The sequence below is a fragment of the Eptatretus burgeri genome, chromosome 24 (genome assembly GCF_056783735.1).
Source record: "Eptatretus burgeri isolate ZD-2024b chromosome 24, Ebu_testis_v1, whole genome shotgun sequence".
Classification (NCBI taxonomy): domain Eukaryota; kingdom Metazoa; phylum Chordata; class Myxini; order Myxiniformes; family Myxinidae; genus Eptatretus; species Eptatretus burgeri.
Genome location: NC_140984.1, coordinates 662103 through 682156, shown reverse-complemented (window position 1 = coordinate 682156; position 20054 = coordinate 662103). Strand labels below are relative to the sequence as shown.

Here is a 20054-nt window from a genome sequence, read left to right as displayed (position 1 = left end):
TCCCGTGGGGATATAAAACACCGCTCAGTGCTTCATGGTTCATTACACACCTCCACCTGGGTGAACAGGTTACGTTTTGTGTTCCAATGGCCACTGACAGGCCGGACTTACATCCAGACCTGATATTCACCAAACTCGAATCGACTCGCCCTCCTTATATGTTAACACGTTATTAGTGGAAAAAGACGTTATTCGTGATTCATTATTATTAATTTTTTTCATGAGCGATTAAAGCAGCTGTCAGTTGCTTATACACCGCCCAAGTATTGTATGCGTCGGAAGAACGTGTTTCATGCTTGGAACGAGTTCGCACGTCGGGTGTGGGTACTCTGCTCGTAATAATAAACCGTTGTTAAACCGGAGTCGGTTGGAGTGTCGGCTCAGGTTGAGAGGTCACTGGTTCAAACCCCAAACACGTTAAAACGGCGCGTGTGCTGCTTCCTCGCTCGAAGCTCAGTGTATAAAAAGAGAGAGAGAGAGCGCAGGAAAACAGCCTCAGGTTTGGTTACAATAGTGTGAAGGGGAATAATTCACCATCGTCAGTTTACAGGTTGTTGCTCAGAACGGTCTCTCTTCGATCGAGGTAAAGGTGGTGTATGAGCACGACCAGTCGGACATGGCTGAACAAGGAAACATTTGTGTCACAGACTGTGATAATATATTTTTTAATTTTGTGAATGATTTCCCATGAGAGACGCACAAATTGCATGTATTGTATTGCAAAGTGAGATGTTAATGTTTTGTTTTTTTGGAATGCACGTCTTTATCTCACTCACGATCACGTGACCGGACGTGACGTGTTTCACTACTTCCGCCCAAGTTTGCTCGGCGATTGTGCTGATTCATAGTTTGCTGTTTCAGCGTCGGAAACGACAAAATGTCACCTTTTCTTCAGGTTCCGTTGTGTTGTTATTATCGTTAAACCGCCATGAATGAGCAGGGGAACGTCCTGCTGGAGTCGGAGATCAATCATGAGGGTGAAGGTGAGTTTCCTTGGAAGGGAACTGGAATTACTATTACAAGGGCGTGGCCGGACGTGCAAAAAAAATTTATTTTTTTTTAAACGTTTTTTGTGACGTCATAATACCGTGTCCTGTCATTGGTTTGGTAAATAAATGGCCATAACTTGGGAAACACTTGCGAAACAGCTGAAACGGATGAAGAAGAATGATATCAAACCTTGAAAAGGCACATACTCAGGTCCCCAGCGTCAATTGTGACAGATCAAACGAAGAAGAAGAATTGTGACGTCATAGCACCGTGTGAAATGAATGCGAGGGAAAAACCTTCGGAGTGTAGGCTTTATTTCACTTGATTGAAGCCGATTCTACAGACACATAAAGGAATACATGTGTAGCGAGGAATACATGTGCAGCAAGGAATACACGTACAGTCGATCACCACAAAATAAATCAGCAATTAGCCAGCATAAGCACGGAGTCCGGTATACTCTCAATTCCCACCATTCAACGAGCACCAAGTGAACCACCGCCGTAAATGACAATGCCCCAGGGACAATCCCACCGACCGCGCGGCATCACGGTTTTATCTGTCTCGTGTGCGAGCCGCGCGACATGTGATCACGCGTCACATCCTTTCATCATCACACCGTGTCCTGTCATGGGTTTGGTAAATAAATGGCCATAACTTGGGAACCACTTGTCCGATTAATATCAAACCTTGAAAAGGCACATACATACTCAGGTCCCCAGTGCCAATTGTGACATCATATCAAACGAAGAAGAAGAATTGTGACGTCAGTTGTGATGTCATAGCACTGTGTCCTGTCATTGGTTTGGTAAATAAATGGCCATAACTTGGGAATCACTTGTCCGATTAATATTGTGACGTCCACGGGACTTGAACAGTCCCGCCAACGTAGAATGAGCCGAAACGATGGAGGCGGTTTATTTATTTATAACCCAAACATGGCGGTTCTAATCGCTCTACCGCAAAACGGGACGAGGAAGGTGGGACGAGTCGCTTTTCACTGAGTTGATGATGTTTATTTGTTTTTATTATTAACCAGAAATAACAAGACTCGGCAAGAAGAGGGATCCGGGGCGATTCGATGGGATGGTGTGGGATCGGGCGTGGGGAAAACACAGACAATTCCAATGAATATACAAATCTCAAACCCTCTAAGGTGCCAGGTACACACACACACACACACACACACACACACACACACACACACACACACACACACACACACACACACACAAAACGTAGCTATTTCTGGTGGTCAGGCTGGACCGTGGTGTGGACGCAACTGTCCCTGGATTGGCGTCGGACGAGCTGGCCTTGCTCTCGTCAGGGGGGGCAGGAGAAACCGTGGTGCTGTCGACCTCCTGGTCTTGGCCCAAGTCCGCTCACAGCCGCCAGGAACCAGTTATGGCGCCAAATTGCGAGCAGGAGAGGGAGGCAGGTCCGCCCGCCGTTCGACCCCGTACTCCGAGCCAGCAGAACCCCAGAGCCAACCAAGGTGAGGCACGAGGCTCAGCAAGGCTCCAAGACACGATGAAAAACAGGATCGAATCAGCGCAACAACAAGCACGCTCCCAGCACAACAGCCTCCACCAAAACAGTCTTTCGGTACCGATCTTCTTCCTCTTCCTTTTCGACCCCGAACAGAACCTTTTTATCCTCCCGTCCTCGTCACTTCCAATCGAGCCGTTTTATTGGCCCACCGCCGTCGCCTTCCGCCAACCGTGATCACGGGGCGGAGCCATCCGCAGCACTGTCCTGTGACGTCACGGCAAGCCTCCAGAGAATACTAAAAGGGGTTTACGCAGACACACTTACCCTATCCCGTGTCCCTATCTAATTACGTGACAATTATCATTTCCCCCTTGAAGAAATGAACATTTACGAGACAACTTATCACCACTGAATTGCAACTTATTACATCGAGATCCTGGTAAACTCGAACAGCATGGCATACCTAATTAAACATCCTAATTACCCTTTGAATGCATACCCCCCCTCAAACGTAACAATATCAAACCTTGAAAAGGCACATCCACAGGGCCTCAGCAATATACCCGGCAAGTTTCAATTCAATCGGACCAGTGGTTGTCAAGAAACAGCGGTCGCAGAGAGACACACACAGACAGACACATAGAGATTGCTGGAATTATAGAAAGATAAACAAACCTGGTTATTAAACCAATGAAATCTGATAAACCGGCATCGTCAGGGACGAGTGATGAGCTCGCGAACACTTTTGAACGTCATCAATTGATGTGAAATAATTAAATAATTCGATTGGAACTCGAGTAATCAAGATGAAGATTTTGTTTGAAATAATCGAAATCTTTAGTTGAATTACAGTGTATTTATTTATTTGTTACACTTTTTACTTTACGGTGTTAACTTTGTTTTACTTCTTTTGTTTTAGTTCTACTTGCTACGTGTCCCCATCGATCTGCCGTGCAGTCTCCACTGTGCACGTGCTCACCTGGTAACGCGTGTTGTGACGCCATTTCAGGTAAAACTGAAAGTTTCCCTGCGATGCTTTTGACTCAACCGTGTTATTATCCTCGTTGTTGTTGCCATGATTATTGCTGATACCATGATGATTATTGTTATTATTATTATTATTATTATTATGTAATAACGTCAATATTATTTACATTGTTGTGGAATTTTGTTGTCTTAACCGACTCGGTGTAAATACTATCACTCAATTTGCAAAACTGAAATAATCCGCTGTCCACAAGGGAAAGTACATTTCATCAAAGAACATTTATTGCGCGGTTCCACGGAGTCCAAAACACTGAGATGTAAACATCCACAATGATTTGCACCAAACAAAGCTTACATTTCCTGATATATATTGTTGTGGTTACCAAATTCGCAAACCACCATTCAGGTCCCTTAGGTGAGGTATCTCGGTAAGTGCATGTGTAGTTAGGCCCAAACCCGTTGTCTAGTGGGAATACATGTCATTTATGCGAGCTGCGACTCTTCAGGATAGCCGTTTTTCTTTTACTATCTTTATTTTGGACCAACCGCCATGATTACCACCACAACCACAACATCAACCACCAACCACAACGCCGCTTCACCACAACCGCCACGACCTTCACGTCACACCTCGCAACCGTTGCATCGCCACCGTTCTTGCCCCGCTGTGGGTACCGGTGTTGGACTCGTGCAGGGCGCGCGTCGAACAGCGTGTACAAAATCACGGATTTTGTGCTTCAAAAACGGATCAAAAACGACACACGCCCACTTTTTGCCGTCCAATCGGTGAGCGAGGGGCGATTTGGCCCCGCCTTCAGGACGATCGATATATGCAAATTTGTGGATCAAAAAGCCTTCACGCCCACTTTTTCTCGGGCCAATGGGGAGCGAGGTGAAAGGTCAAAGGGAGGGGGTCAAAGGCGAAGCTACGGGGGGATAAAAGGACCGTGTTCGTCAGTCGGAGGGAAGAGAGTCGAGAAGGGGAGAGTCCAAAGAAGAGTCCAAAGAAGAGTCGGTCGGAGAGTCAAGGGAGAGGCGGAGAAGAGGAGAGTCCAAAGAAGAGTCCAGGGTGGAGAGTAGGAGAGTCGGAGAGTCCAGAGTGGAGAGTCGGAGAGTCCAGAGGCGGAGAGTAGGAGAGTCGGAAGCAGAGGGTCAAGACTTCGCGGGCGGTGGAGCTGCTCGTCGTGTGCGGAACGGAGGGGACGGAGCTGTGGAAAGGCGGCGACACCAGACGAGGGGGTGCTCGCGTCGTGCAGGAAGCTGCACCCGAGGGAGGCCGACAGCGCGACCTGGCCGAGGTGGAGACGCTCGTCGCACATAATAAAGATCCTCTATACCCCGAGCATCAGCAACCCCCTCCTGTTTCCCCCCGCGCTGAGATAGTGCGACCAAGGGGGCCCCTTTCCCACCCCCTGCCAGACACTGTCCGCGAGGTCCGCGGGGTTGGGGCGCCATCGCCGCTCCGCGTCTCATCACCAGACGGGTAGGCGCGACCCGGTCTCGGCCTCAGGCCCGCCTCATCCTTGAGGGTATTTCTTTTCCTTGGTTTTGGGTATGTGTTGTCGGCGCCGTCTGTGAAGTAGAATTGTATAAGTGTTGCCGTGTGCTCGGTAGTCGGTATTAGCTCTGCATTGTTTTCGCTTTTACATTTGCTTGTTGTGTAAATTGCATTGTGTTTTTTCTGTGTGCATTTGGTGGAATTGTATATGTGTGCTTCCCGTGTGCCGCGAATAAATGTACTTTGTGTTGAACTGTTTCCCGCTTCGCTTCGTCATTTCTCCCATTGAATCCTCATCTTGCTTCACGTAAAGGGTTGGTAGTGGGCTGAATACGCCCGATAATTAATCGAACCGTCGAGGTCGACGATAACACCGCTCGGTTATTCTGATAGTACGGAACGGGTCGCTTAAGTGGCCCGTGTCCGAAGTCGACCTGCGGCGAGGTGCGATCGCCCGGTCTACCCTCCGCGTGGGTACTTAGGTAGGTCGAATTTGGCGAGCAACCCTATCCCACGCGGGGGCTGATTGGCTCGATCGCGGTGAGACCGAAAGGTCCACCCGTGACTGGTTCCCGGCGTTAGTCCGAGAGGGTCACGACTGGATTGTCCGTCCGGTGGGCGACGTGCCGCGATTCGAGTTACGTGGCCGTCAGCACGCCGGCGGGCGCGAAATCCGCAACAATATATTGTTGTGGTTGACGAAATTCGCAAACCACCATTCAGGTCCCTTAGGTGAGATATCTCTGCAAGTATATGTGTAGTTAGGCCCAAACCCGTTGTTTCGAGGGAATAAATGTCATTCATTCGGGCTGCGACCCCTCTAGATTGCCGTTTTTCTTTTACTATCTTTATTTTGGACCAGCCGCCATTACTACCACCACCAACCACGTCTCAACAGCCATCACACAACAACCACCAACCGCAACGCCGCTTCACAACAACAGCCACGACCCTTACCGTCACAACTCGCTCTCGCAACCATCGCATCACCGCCATTTCCGCGCCGCTTGTGGGCACCGATACTGGACTCGTGCAGGGCGCGCACCGAGCAGGGGTGCAAAAGCGCCGGCCTTTCCGAAGAAAACGGATCAAAAACGACTCACGCCCACTTCTGTTCCGTCCTATCGGCGAGCGTGGGGCGATTTGGCCCCGCCTCCAGGTGCGTTGGAGTAATATCGCTATATGCAAATTCATGGATCAAAAAGCATTCACGCCCACTTTTCCTCGGTCCAATGGGGAGCCAGTTAGAGGTGAAGGGTCGGAGGTAAAGGGTCGAAGGTGAAGGAGCGAGGCCACGGGGCATATAAGGGGCCGTGCTCGCCAAACAGAGCAGTTCGGAGGGGAGAGAGTGAAGAGTTCGGAGCCAGTGAAGAGTTGGGACGAGTCAAGAGAGGAGACGGAGAGGGCGGTTGGACGGAGCTGTGGAGAGGTGGTGGCGGCGAAGGCGGTCGAGGGGGTGCTCGTGTCGGAGTCGGGAGCTGCGGAGGGAGAGGCCGGCGGCGCGACCGAGGTCATGGTGGAGACGCTCGTCGCGGGACCCGAGACAGGGAGATAGCCTCCTTCCCCCGAGCATCAACAACCCCCTCCTGTTTCCCCCCGCGCTGAGATAGTGCGAGAAAGGGGCCCCGTTCCCACCCCCTACCAGACACTGTCCGCGAGGCCCGCGGAGTCGGGGCGCCACCGCCATCTTGCGGCTCATCATCAGACGGGTAGGCCCGACGCGGTCTCGGCCCCAGGCCCGCCTACCCCCCTCATCCTTGAGGGTAGTCCTTTTCTTTTGCTTTGAGTGTATGTGTTGTCGGCGCCGTCTGTGAAGTAAAACTGTATAAGTGTTGCCGTGTGCTCGGTAGTCGGTTAGATCTGCATTGTTGCATTTGCTTTTTGTGTATTATTGTGTTTCTTCTTCTTTTACATTTGCTTTTGGTGTAATTGTATATGTGTGCTTTCCGTTCATCGCGAAATAAATGTGCTTCATGTTGAACTGTTTTCCCGTTTCGCTTCGTCTTTTCCTTTATTGAATCTCCATCTTACTTCACGTAAAGGGTTGGTCGTGGGCTAAAACGCCCGATAATTAATCGAACCGTCGAGACCGACGATAACACTGCTCGGTTATCCCGATAGTACGGAACGGGTCGCTTAAAGTGGCCCGTGTCCGAAGTCGACCTGCGGCGAGGTGCGATCGCCCGGTCTACCCTCCGTGTGGGTACTTAGGTAGGTCGAATTTGGCGAGCAACCCTATCCCACGCGGGGGCCGATTGGCACGATCGTGGTGAGGCCGAAAGGTCCACCCGTGACTAGTTCCCGGCGTTAGTCCGAGAGGGTCACGACGGGATTGTCCGTCCGGTGGGCGACGTGCCGCGATTCGAGTTACGTGGCCGTTCGCACGCCGGCGGGCGCGAATCCGCAACACTGGTGTCAGGTCGTGCGATACAAACTCATCGCCCTCCTCGCGGCACTGGTATCGGAGAACGGGAAAACGGGCTCTCCTGTCTCCAGCTAAATTCATGGGAATCGGTCCAGGGGTGAGAGGAGCGACCCCCGATTCCCTCCAAATTACGAGCGAGCTAAATTAACCGTTTACGAGAAATAAGATGGCGTCTCAAGGCGAGCGGGAGCCGGGGGTATTAGAAATGGATGTAGAATGTGTAGGATCCATGGTCCAGGATGAAATTCCCGTGCAGGAAATGTTGGTTGTGCAGGAACACGAACTCGCCCAACTGAACCCAGAGCCCGAAATAGGTGCGGCGGCGGCCGCGGTGTATGACACCTCCCCTTCCCCTCTCCACCAAAACCCTTCCCCGATCCCTGCCGAAACGGCTCACCCAAGCGCACCCGACATGGCCCAGCTATTCACCATGCTGGCAAAGATGAATGCGGATGCGCAACAAATGAATGCGGAAATGAAAATGAAAATGGATACAAACACAAATGAAATGAAAAACATGAACAAGCAAATGAAGGAAGAAACGAAAAAGCTGCGGGGTGAGACGCAGAACATGGGCCGAAGCCTGCAGGCGGGCATGAAGGCAGTGACCAGGGAGCTAAAAATGGCGACTCCACGTGTGGGAGCGAACGAGCTGGAAGGGGGTGCAACGGCTGTCGGGCCCGCGGTGGAGGCGGGTGAAAAAATAATTCGGGGAACGTGTTGGGCGAGGGTCGTGACGGTAACCGAGAGGGACAAACTAATTGGGGTGACGGAGACGTGCACGAGGGAGATAACAAGGGAAGAGACGGAAATAATAGTTGAGACAAGGGAGGTAAAGGGTGAAGAGGTGACTGAGTTGGCAGAGACACGGGAGATGGGAACGATAGAGGGAAGACTACACGATGAAGACGGGGATAGACGCACACACACACACGGAGGTAGTGGAGGATAATGGGGGTGAGCTCGCGGACTGGGTGGAGGCCCGGTGCGAGCAGCTGGATGGACTCCTCCAGGAACGAGGGGAGGGAGTATGCCCCCTTGAGGCGAGTCACGACCAGGTGGGTTCGGTCGTGCTTTGCGAGGTTGAGGGGACGGGTGCTGTGGACAGGTGCACGGAGAGCTTGGGGGGTATAGAGGCCCCGGAGATTCTTGTGGGGACACGAATCCCCAGTGTGGTTGTCCCGGTGTGTGTGGTGCAAGGTGTGAGTGCGTCCCCATGTGTGGAAGCGACCCCGTGTGTGAGTGGTGTGGTGGCGATTGTGCCGGAGTACGTGCTTCCCAGCACGCCGTGTGTAAAAGGGGCACCGCAAGTGGAAGAGGCCGTTATGTGTGAGTGAAACGGCCAGTATGAATGGAGCACCACGTGTGAGTGGTGTGGTGGCGAGTGTGCCGGAGTACGTGCTTCCCAGCACGCCCTGTGTAAAAGGGGCACCGCAAGTGGAAGAGGCCGTGTGTGTGAGTGAAACGGCCAGTATGAGTGAGGCACCGCGGGCGAGTGCCCCCGCGTGTGTGAGTGGTATGGTTTGTGTGAGGGAAATGGCACGAGTGAGTGGAAGGCCGCGAGTGAGTGGAGCCACATGTGCGAGGGAGATGGCATGCGTGAGTGAACGGCCGAGTGCAAGGGAGACCGTGTGTGTGAGAGAGCGGTATGTAAGGGAGATGTCGGTGGGCATGTGTGAACATGCAGCCGCGTCTCCCGGTGTGAGTTTAATGGTGTGGTGTTTTAGGGTCGTAACACGCAGGTGTGCGTGGGTGGAATGGAGACGACGACGGCGACATGTGAGGAAAGAAAGCCGAGTAGCGGCTCTAGTTGTTTCGGGGACCGTGCCGGGTTCACCCAGCAGTGAGCACGAGGTCCGTGCTGTGCAACGCACGAGGCCCCCACGTGCTCGCTTGCGAGAGTGAAGTCCCGGTCCGGAAACGAGCGCGGTGAATGTTGCCGATCCCGCGACGGACAAAGTTTAGGCAGGATTACGGATTTGGACCGGACGGGTTCTCCACGCGATCGTGTGTGTTAAGCTCCAACGGGCAAAGCACATGTGTTCGTGTGGGGAACCCCTCGAGACGTGGGGCTTGTGTTTTTTTTTATGCGCACGGTGACGCCATGGCTGCACGTGGGGTTGGAATCCGGCAGGAGGGGTATCCCTGCCGGATAGTACCGTCCAAGGAGGGACGAGGAACACGTGCAGCTGCATGACGTCACGGGCAGGTGCAAAGTTCGCGAGCTGTGAGTTGCCGCGCTGGTGATGCGCATGTAAAAAAAAAACAAAAAAAAAAAACAAGCCTCACTTTCGGATGCACAGGATTCCTGGGCAAGGGGTGGAAGACCCCCTTGACCAGGGCACAGGATGGAAACTAGTTAGGGGGAAGGGTTAGCATAGCTAGACCGGCTCCATGGGGCAGGGGTAAGTCCTCATGGGGCCCGTGGAATGGATTAGTTAGAGGGATTGTAGCGAGATTTAGGTTGGGAAATGATTTTTAGAGATTTGGAGACAGAGACAGACTTTGGATGTGTAGTGGGGACATAGCTTAGCTACGTAGGTTAAAAGGAACGTGCTGTAGTTTAAGGGACGACGTGGGAGCACGAGTTAGTTAGGGGGTGCAGATAGAAGGATGGCAGAGTTCAGCGTGAGTGTGTTGAAGAGTTGTTGGTGAGTGAAGTGGAAGCATGTGCTTGGTGAGTGAGTGAGGCCAGCGGGTCTGTGTAAGTGGAGCGAATGGGGAATGCATGGTGCGATGAGTGATTGGGGGGAGGAGTGACTCCCGCCCAAGGGACCCCGGGGTCAGTGTAGAGTGAGTTAGCTGGGTTAGTCAAATTAACAAAAATGGAGGTTGTTTTGTTGTTGGTGGGTGTGTAGGCTCGAAACCCGTTTGGAGGGGTGCAGGAGCCCTGTTGACGGGCTGGGAGCGTGGCTGCGAAAGGTGAGTATCGCTGAGTGGGTACCCCGGGCACCAGGCTAGTCGGCCGTGGTAGGCCAAGGGCCCATGGGGGGCCGGGATAGCGTAGTGGGCACGGGTGCGCCTGCTTGGTGCGGGGGCCCGGGGCGCCATTAGCCGCGTGGGCAGTGTTGTGGGCACGGGTGACCCTCGGAAAGGGGCCTGGGAAGCCAGCCTGCCACGTGTGCGTTTCAGGGGAGGTGCCATGGGGGGCACTCCCCGGTGTTAGGGAGCTGGTAGGCTCGGAGGCAGTGTAGTGCCCGGGGGTGCCATAGCGGGAGAATCGGCAGAGGGTCGTGCCTGCCAAAGGGAGCCACGTGTCCCAGCCATGAGACCGTGTGAGGGCACGGAGAGAAGATTGGGGGGCGAGGCCCGAAATTGTGAGGACACCAACACAGGCGACGGGAATCTGGGTTGTTAGAACCAATAGCTTAAGCGCGAGGTGCTTGTTGAAAGCCCCGGGGTAGTTTAACAGTTAAATGGATAGGGTAGATTAGGAAGTGTACCCCTCCGCACCATCCATCCCCTCGCTCTCGTTGTGGGCCGCTGGACCCACTTTGGGTTATAGATCGCTGAAGTCTGGGGAGGCCATCCTGAGGCTTCGTTGGGCCTCGACACAGGACGTTAGCTCTCCCTTATTCCCCTCCGGGAAGGGAACGTAGGGGTTGGGAGTAGGCGAGGTGACAGGATAGGTTAGCCGAACAAGGACAGTACAGGATTTATAGTGGGGAAGTAAAAAAAAAAAAAAAAAAAAAAAAAAGTTGGGGCTAAATTGGGGTTTGACAAATTAAGGGAGTGGGTATAGACAGTGACAGGCAAAAGCGATAGGTTGGGAGGGAGACCGTAGGGTAGGTCCGAGTCCACCTTCCGAGTGGCCAGCACCACCGCACTCCCTCCACCAACCTCCACTGAACGGCAAAGGCCGGCCCACTTCATCGGCAGCTGTTGTTTTGCTGCAAGGTCTGTGCCGGTCGGATTGTCTGCAGCTGCTGTGCTGCAAGGCTTGTGCCGGTCGGATTGTCTGCAGCTGCTGTGCTTCAAGGCCTGTGCCGGCCAGTTCATCTGCCGGCTGTGTTTGCCTGCAGCGGCCTTCTTCTGCGGGCTGTGTTTGCCTGATCACCTTTGCCATGTCATGCCCACTGCCCCTGTTCACCAGCCCCCGTTCAATTTTGCGTTGCCCCCCCCCCCGTTCATTGCCATGTGCGCCAGGATCAAGGCAACAGTTTGCAAGCTGCGAGAACTGCCCTTTTGGCAGCTACAACACGGGCCTGCTGTGGCGGCCCGTGCACCGTGTTTGCGTCCATCCATTCATCCATCCATTCGTTGTGTTCATTGCGTGTGCCACTTGAGCTGGCACGGAGACTGCGTTGGTGCAGCCCATGCACCGTTTTTCACTGCGTTCAGTTAAAAAGGGAAGGCCTTGGACTGCGAGTGAGCAGCCGGCCACGTTCCCTGTCACCTGCATTGTTTGAGCCAGAGACTGCATGTGAGCAGCCTGGCTCCCTGCTAACTGCTTTCTTTTTGCAGAGTTCATTGATCCTGGGCCATGGTTTAGTGTAAAATTTGTAAGTTAAGGTTAAGATGTACTGTAAATATGAGTGCGCCCCCGGCATGTCTGTCCTAGCGCCGGCAATTTTATTTAAGTCGTCCGTGTGAGTGAGTTTGTTTAGGTAGTTACTCAGCCCTCAGGTTATTTATTTTGGGGACACGAATAACATGAATGTCGCACTCAGGGATCCAGAGGTAAAATGTACTAGGGGAAAACTACACATGATGGCACACGAAAATTTGACGACTCGGGACGAGTCTGTAAAAAGGGGAGGGGGTAGTGTTGTGGTTGACGAAATTCGCAAACCACCATTCAGGTCCCTTAGGTGAGATATCTCTGTAAGTATATGTGTAGTTAGGCCCAAACCCGTTGTTTCGAGGGAATAAATGTCATTCATTCGGGCTGCGACCCCTCTAGATGGCCGTTTTTCTTTTACTATCTTTATTTTGGACCAGCCGCCATTACTACCACCACCAACCACGTCTCAACAGCCATCACACAACAACCACCAACCGCAACGCCGCTTCACAACAACAGCCACGACCCTTACCGTCACAACTCGCTCTCGCAACCATCGCATCACCGCCATTTCCGCGCCGCTTGTGGGCACCGATACTGGACTCGTGCAGGGCGCGCACCGAGCAGGGGTGCAAAAGCGCCGGCCTTTCCGAAGAAAACGGATCAAAAACGACTCACGCCCACTTCTGTTCCGTCCTATCGGCGAGCGTGGGGCGATTTGGCCCCGCCTCCAGGTGCGTTCGAGTAATATCGCTATATGCAAATTCATGGATCAAAAAGCATTCACGCCCACTTTTCCTCGGTCCAATGGGGAGCCAGTTAGAGGTGAAGGGTCGGATGTGAAGGAGCAAGGCCACGGGGCATATAAGGGGCCGCGCTCGCCAAACAGAACAGTTCGGAGGGGAGAGAGTGAAGAGTTCGGAGCCAGTGAAGAGTTGGGACGAGTCAAGAGAGGAGACGGAGAGGGCGGTTAGACGGAGCTGTGGAGAGGTGGCGGCGGCGAAGGCGGTCGAGGGGGTGCTCGTGTCGGAGTCGGGAGCTGCGGAGGGAGAGGCCGGCGGCGCGACTGAGGTCGTGGTGGAGACGCTCGTCGCGGGACCCGAGACAGGGAGATAGCCTCCTTCCCCCGAGCATCAACAACCCCCTCCTGTTTCCCCCCGCGCTGAGATAGTGCGAGAAGGGGGCCCCGTTCCCACCCCCTACTAGACACTGTCCGCGAGGCCCGCGGAGTCGGGGCGCCACCGCCATCTTGCGGCTCATCATCAGACGGGTAGGCCCGACGCGGTCTCGGCCCCAGGCGCGCCTACCCCCCTCATCCTTGAGGGTGGTCCTTTTCTTTTGCTTTGAGTGTATGTGTTGTCGGCGCCGTCTGTGAAGTAAAACTGTACAAGTGTTGCCGTGTGCTCGGTAGTCGGTTAGATCTGCATTGTTGCATTTGCTTTTTGTGTATTATTGTGTTTCTTCTTCTTTTACATTTGCTTTTGGTGTAATTGTATATGTGTGCTTTCCGTTCATCGCGAAATAAATGTGCTTCATGTTGAACTGTTTCCCGCTTCGCTTCGTCTTTTCCTTTATTGAATCTCCATCTTGCTTCATGTAAAGGGTTGGTAGTGGGCTGAATACGCCCGATAATTAATCGAACCGTCGAAGCCGACGATAACACCGCTCGGTTATCCCGATAGTACGGAACGGGTCGCTTAAGTGGCCCGTGTCCGAAGTCGACCTGCGGCGAGGTGCGATCGCCCGGTCTACCCTCCGTGTGGGTACTTAGGTAGGTCGAATTTGGCGAGCAACCCTATCCCACACGGGGGCCGATTGGCTCGATCGCGGTGAGACCGAAAGGTCCACCCGTGACTGGTTCCCGGCGTTAGTCCGAGAGGGTCACGACTGGATTGTCCGTCCGGTGGGCGACGTGCCGCGATTCGAGTTACGTGGCCGTTCGCACGCCGGCGGGCGCAAATCCGTAACAATATATATATATATATATATATATATATATATATATATATATATATATATATATATATATATATATATATATATATACACCAAGTGGAAAACACCAGGGGGTTGACTCAGCCTGCCATCCTTCCGAGGTCGGCGAAATGAGCACCAGTTGTACTGGGCCCGGTGTATGCCCCGGTTAGAATAGGTGTACCATATCCCTGTGTGTCGTAAGAGGCGACCAGGGTTGCGTCAGGAAGGGCATCCGGCGTAAAAAACCTATGCCAAATCATTATGCGAACAACAAAACGAATTTCCATACCGGATCGGTCGAGGCCCAGGTTACCAACGACCGCCACCGGTACCGGTGGTCAGCAGGGTACCAGTGGAAATTGTGCTACTGCTGGGCGAAGGAGGAGAAGGAGACGGGGAAGGCGAGTCCGGAGGCAGTGGGAGAGGGGGAAGGGTAGAAGTGTGGAGGTGAGAGTTGGAACTCTGAATGTTGGGACGATGACTGGCAAAGGGCGAGAGTTGGCTGATATGATGGAGAGAAGAAAGGTGGACATACTGTGTGTACAAGAGACCAAGTGGATGGGGAGTAAGGCGAGGAGCATAGGAGGTGGTTTCAAACTGTTCTACCATGGTGTGGATGGGAGGAGAAATGGTGTCGGGGTAATCCTGAAGGAAGATTATGTCAAGAGGGTATTGGAAGTGAGGAGAGTGTCTGACCGAGTGATGAGTGTGAAGTTGGAAATTGAAGGGGTGATGATGAATGTCATCAGTGCATATGCCCCACATATGGGGTGTGAGATGGAGTATAAAGAAGATTTCTGGAGTGAGTTGGATGAAGTGGTGGAGAGTGTATCCAAGGATGAAAGAGTGGTGATTGGAGCAGATTTCAATGGACATGTTGGGGAAGGGAATAAAGAGGATGAGGAGGTGATGGGGAGGTACGGTCTCAACAAGAGAAATGTGGAAGGGCAAATGGTGGTATAGTTTGCAAAAAGAATGGAAATGGCAGTGGTAAATACGTATTGGTAAATACGGTAACACAATGGCAGTGGTAAATACGGTAATACAGGTGGATTACATCTTAAGTAGGAGATGCAACCTGAAAGAGATTAGTGACTCTAAGGTTGTGGCAGGGGAGAGTGTAGCTCGACAGCATCGATTGGTGGTCTATAGGATGACTTTAGAGGTGAGGTAGAAAGGCCAAGGACCAGATGGTGGAGGCTGAAGGAGGAAGACTGCAGCGTGAAATTTAGGGAGGAGGTGAGACAGGCGTTGGATGGTGGTAAAGATGGGTGGGATGATTGGGCAACGACAGCAGAAGTTGTGAGGGAGATAGCTAGGAAGGTACTTGGTGTGACATCTGGACAGAGGAAGGAAGATAAGGAGACTTGGTGGTGGAATGAGGAAGTACAGGAAAGTATAAGAAAGAAGGGGTTGGCGAAAAAGAAGTGGGATAGTCAGAGAGATGAAGAAAGTAGGCAGGAGTACAAGGAGTGGCGGCGAAAGGCAAAAAGAGAGGTGGCAAAGGCCAAGGAAAAGGCATATGACGAGCTGTATGAGAAGTTGGATACAAAAGAAGGGGAAAAGGATTCATACCGATTGGCAAGACAGAGGGACCGAGCTGGGAAGGATGTGCTGCAGGTTATTGTGATAAAGGACGCAAATGGGAATGTGCTGACGAGCGAGGAGAGTGTGTTGAGAAGGTGGATGGAGTACTTTGAGGAGCTAATGAATGAAGAAAATGAGAGAGAGAGAAGGTTGGAAGAGGTGGAGATAGTGAATCTGGAAGTGGGGTGGATCAGTAAGGATGAAGTGAGGACTGCTATGAAGAAGATGAAAAGTGGAAAGGCGGTTGGCCCAGATGGTATACCAGTGGAGGCATGGAAGTGCTTAGGAGAGATGGCAGTGGGGTTGTTAACCAGATTGTTTAATAAAGTCTTGGAAAGTGAGAGGATGCCGGAGGAGTGGAGATTTAGTGTACTGGTTCCGATTTTCAAGAATAAAGGTGATGTGCAGAGCTGTAGAAATTACAGAGGGATAAAGTTGTTAAGCCACACCATGAAGTTGTGGGAAAGAGTCTTGGAAGCTCGGTTGAGAGGAGAGGTGACGATCTGTGAGCAGCAATATGGGTTTATGCCAGGAAAGACCACCACTGATGCGATAATTGCTTTGAGAATGTTGATGGAGAAGTATAGGGAAGGCCAGAAAGAGTTACATTGTGTGTTTGTGGATTTAGAGAAAGCTTATGATAGGGTGCCAAGAGAGGAGTTGTGGTATTGTATGAGGAAGTCGGGCGTGGTGGAGAAGTATGTGAGGATCGTGCAGGATATGTATGAGGACAGTGTGACAGCGGTGAGGTGTGCGGTAGGAATGACGGACCGGTTTAAGGTTAAAGTGGGATGGCACCAAGAATCGACTCTGAGCCCTTTCCTGTTTGCAATGGTGATGGACAGGTTGACGGACGAGATCAGACTGGAGTCTCCATGGACTATGATGTTCGCGGATGACATCATGATCTGTAGGGAGAGTAGGTAGCAGGTTGAGGCGAGCCTCGAGCAGTGGAGGTACGCACTGGAGAGAAGGGGAATGATGGTCAGTAGGAGTAAGACGGAGTACATATGCGTAAATGAGAGGGAGGGTGGTGGTATGGTGCGGTTGCAAGGAGTTGAGGTGGGGAAGGTGGATTGGTTTAAATACTTGGGATCAACTGTCCAAAGTAACGGAGAGTGTGGGAGAGAAGTGAAAAAGAGAGTGCAGGCAGGATGGAGTGGGTGGAGAAGAGTTGCAGGAGTGATTTGTGACAGAAGGGTAGCTGCAAGAGTGAAGGGGAAAGTATATAAGACGGTAGTGAGACCAGCTATGTTGTATGGTTTGGAGGCGGTGGCACCAACAATAAGACAGGAAGCGGAGCTGGAGGTGGCAGAGTTAAAGATGCTGCGATTCTCGTTGGGAGTGACGAGGATGGATAGGATAAGAAATGAGTATATTAGAGGGACAGCGCAGGTAGGACGGTTTGGAGACAAAGTGAGAGAGGCGAGATTGAGATGGTTTGGACATGTGCACAGGAGGGAAACGGAGTATATCGGGAGAAGGATGTTGAAGATGGAGCCGCCAGGCAGGAGGAGAAGAGGAAGGCCAAAGAAGAGGTTCATGGATGCGGTGAGGGCGGACATGCGGGTGGTTGGAGTGTCAATGGAAGATGTGGAGGATAGAGCGAAATGGAGACGGTTGATCCGCTGTGGCGACCCCTTACGGGAGCTCGCGGAAAGAGGAAGAAGAGATATATAATATATATATATATATATATATATATATATATGTATACATATATATATATATATATATATATATATATAAAAAACATATATAAAATATATATATATATATATATATATATATATATATATATATATATATATATATATATATATATATATATTGTTACGGATTTTAGAATCCAGACTGATGAATGCATCCACACATCCAGGTCCTCAGACAGTTATTTCCTTCAATGCATGTTCAGATTAAGCCCATCCCAATGTCTAATGGGATCTTAAATGTGATGCGTTGAGAAGGGTAAAGGATTGATCCCCTCTCTTGTGGGAAGGTTTTTTTCTTGACGACAGACACGTTTACACACATTTATTTCACGAGCTCTGAAGCCCGCCCTCATTTTTCCTCAGCAACGTTCTTTATTGAGCTCCGACGCCCGCCTTTTTTGAGAGCGCACGGGTCGTCATGGTAACTGTGGGGTGGGGTGAGCTTGGGGTGGACGGCACCCCGCGGAGAGGGCCCAGGATATAAAAACGAGCGAGAGGTACGTTCTGAGAGAAAAGCGTGAGGAGAGAAAAGCGTGAGGAGAGAAAAAGTGTGAGGACAGAAAAGCGTGAGGAGAGAAAAGCGTGCGGAGAGAAAAGCGTGAGGAGAGAAAAGCGTGAGGAAAGAAAAAGCGTGAGGAGAGAAAAGCGTGAGGAGAGAAAAGTGTGAGGAGAGAAAAGCATGAGGAGAGAAAAGCGTGAGGAGAGAAAAGCGTGAGGAGAGAAAAAGTGTGAGGACAGAAAAGCATGAGGAGAGAAAAGCGTGAGAGAAAAGCGTGAGGAAAGAAAAAGCGTGAGGAGAGAAAAGCGTGAGGAGAGAAAAGCGTGAGGAGAGAAAAAGCACGAGGAGAGAAAAGCGTGAGGAGAGAAAAGCGTGAGGAGAGAAAAGCGTGAGGAGAGAAAAGCGTGAGGAGAGAAAAAGCGTGAGGAGAGAAGAGCGTGAGGAGAGAAAAGCATGAGGAGAGAAAAGCGTGAGGAGAGAAAAACGTGAGGAGAGAAAAAGCGTGAGGAGAGAAAAGCGTGAGGAGAGAAAAGCGTGAGGAGAGAAAAAGCGTGAGGAGAGAAAAGCGTGAGGAGAGAAAAGCGTGAGGAGAGAAAAGTGTGAGGAGAGAAAAGCATGAGGAGAGAAAAGCGTGAGGAGAGAAAAGCGTGAGGAGAAAAAAGTGTGAGGACAGAAAAGCGTGAGGAGAGAAAAGCGTGAGAGAAAAGCGTGAGGAAAGAAAAAGCGTGAGGAGAGAAAAGCGTGAGGAGGGAAAAGCGTGAGGAGAGAAAAGCGTGAGCAGAGAAAAGTGTGAGGAGAGAAACAGCGTGAGGAGAGAAAAGTGTGAGGAGAGAAAAGCATGAGGTGACAAAAGCGTGAGCAGAGAAAAGCGTGAGGAGAGAAAAGCGTGAGGAGAGCAAAGCATGAGGAGAGAAAAAGCGTGAGGAGAGAAAAAGCTTGAGGAGAGAAAAAGCGTGAGGAGAGAAAAGCATGAGGAGAGAAAAAGCGTGAGGAGAGAAAAGCGTGAGGAGAGAAAAAGCGCGAGGAGAGAAAAGCGTGAGGAGAGAAAAGCGTGAGGAGAGAAAAGCGTGAGGAGAGAAAAGCATGAGGAGAGAAAAAGCGTGAGGAGAGAAAAGCGTGAGGAGAGAAAAGCATGAGGAGAGAAAAGCGTGAGGAGAGAAAAACGTGAGGAGAGAAAAAGCGTGAGGAGAGAAAAGCGTGAGGAGAGAAAAGCGTGAGGAGAGAAAAAGCGTGAGGAGAGAAAAGCGTGAGGAGAGAAAAAGCGTGAGGAGAGAAAAGCGTGAGGAGAGAAAAAGCGTGAGGAGAGAAAAGCGTGAGGAGAGAAAAGCATGAGGAGAGAAAAAGCGTGAGGAGAGAAAAGCGTGAGGAGAGAAAAGCATGAGGAGAGAAAAGCATGAGGAGAGATAAGCGTGAGGAGAGAAAAGCGTGAGGAGAGAAAAGCGTGAGGAGAAAAAGCGAAAGAGGAAAAAGAAAACGCGAAAGGAGAGAGGAAAAAGCAAAGGGCGAGAGAAGTGAGCAAGAAGCGGGTGTCTGACCAGCGCCGACGAGACATATGGTCCTTCCCAGTGCTTCAGCAAGCGAACGTGTGGTGCGCGTGTGGGTGTGAGCAGCGCCGCCAACAAGTGAAGAACGGGTCGGTCACCAACAACACCGGGTGTTTTTTTTGTTGTGCTTTTTAAACAATGTCGACGGAAATATATGTGGAAGGGAAAGGGATGGGGCGGCATACACCAGGTAAACAAAATGGATACTACAGGGACTTTCAGGTCATTACACTACGGGGACTTGCAGGAAGGAAAGAAGGGAATTTGAAGGAGGTGAGTTTAGGGTGGATTCACTGGGGAAGAAAAGATCATGGTTTTGGATGGGGGAAGATAAGAGATGGTGGTGAACAGCTGTTTTGAAGACCTGGAGGGAAGAGTGGGATTGAAGAGAGTGTTCCACCAAAGGCAGGGAAAAAAAGAGGAATGAAAGAGTGAAGGTGAGTAGTAGTTCTTCATTTTGGTAGTTTTACCAGAAGGGAGTTGCTGGCGGACCTTGAGCGTCCTGTGGAAATATGAGGGGGTGGGGTGGAAATATCACAGGCAGAGCAGTGGGGCGACGCCGGAGAGGAGACGGCATATTTTTGTTGCAGTCAGCCATTTTGTTTTCCCAAAGAGGCCGTACGACCTCGGCTGCTTGACAGGGTTACCAATGACACTCAGATGAGTCATGCCAAGAAGGTACACGCCAGGGTTGTGTTTCCGCCTGCTCGCTTTCTCCTCACTGGTTCGCTCAATAGCTTGCCATCACTCGGAATCACTCACGAGGGAGGGATCCACAACCAAACTCTTCTCACCAGTGTGAGATCGTTTGCGTTTATTCAAACCTGCGAACTCACAAAA

At 51.4% G+C, this 20054-nt stretch overlaps 1 protein-coding gene across 1 annotated transcript in view; it reads left to right on the top strand.

Moving 5' to 3' along the window:
* The first annotated feature begins 810 nt into the window (after positions 1 to 810).
* The window catches only part of LOC147007830 (CCR4-NOT transcription complex subunit 9-like), a 158577-nt gene continuing 139333 nt past the window's right edge, over positions 811 to 20054 (top strand). The window contains exons 1-2 of the mRNA XM_085866253.1: positions 811 to 983; positions 3401 to 3490. Of these exons, the coding sequence (XP_085722379.1) occupies positions 929 to 983; positions 3401 to 3490 (145 nt within the window). The 5' untranslated portion in view covers positions 811 to 928. The remainder of the gene's footprint in view (positions 984 to 3400; positions 3491 to 20054) is intronic.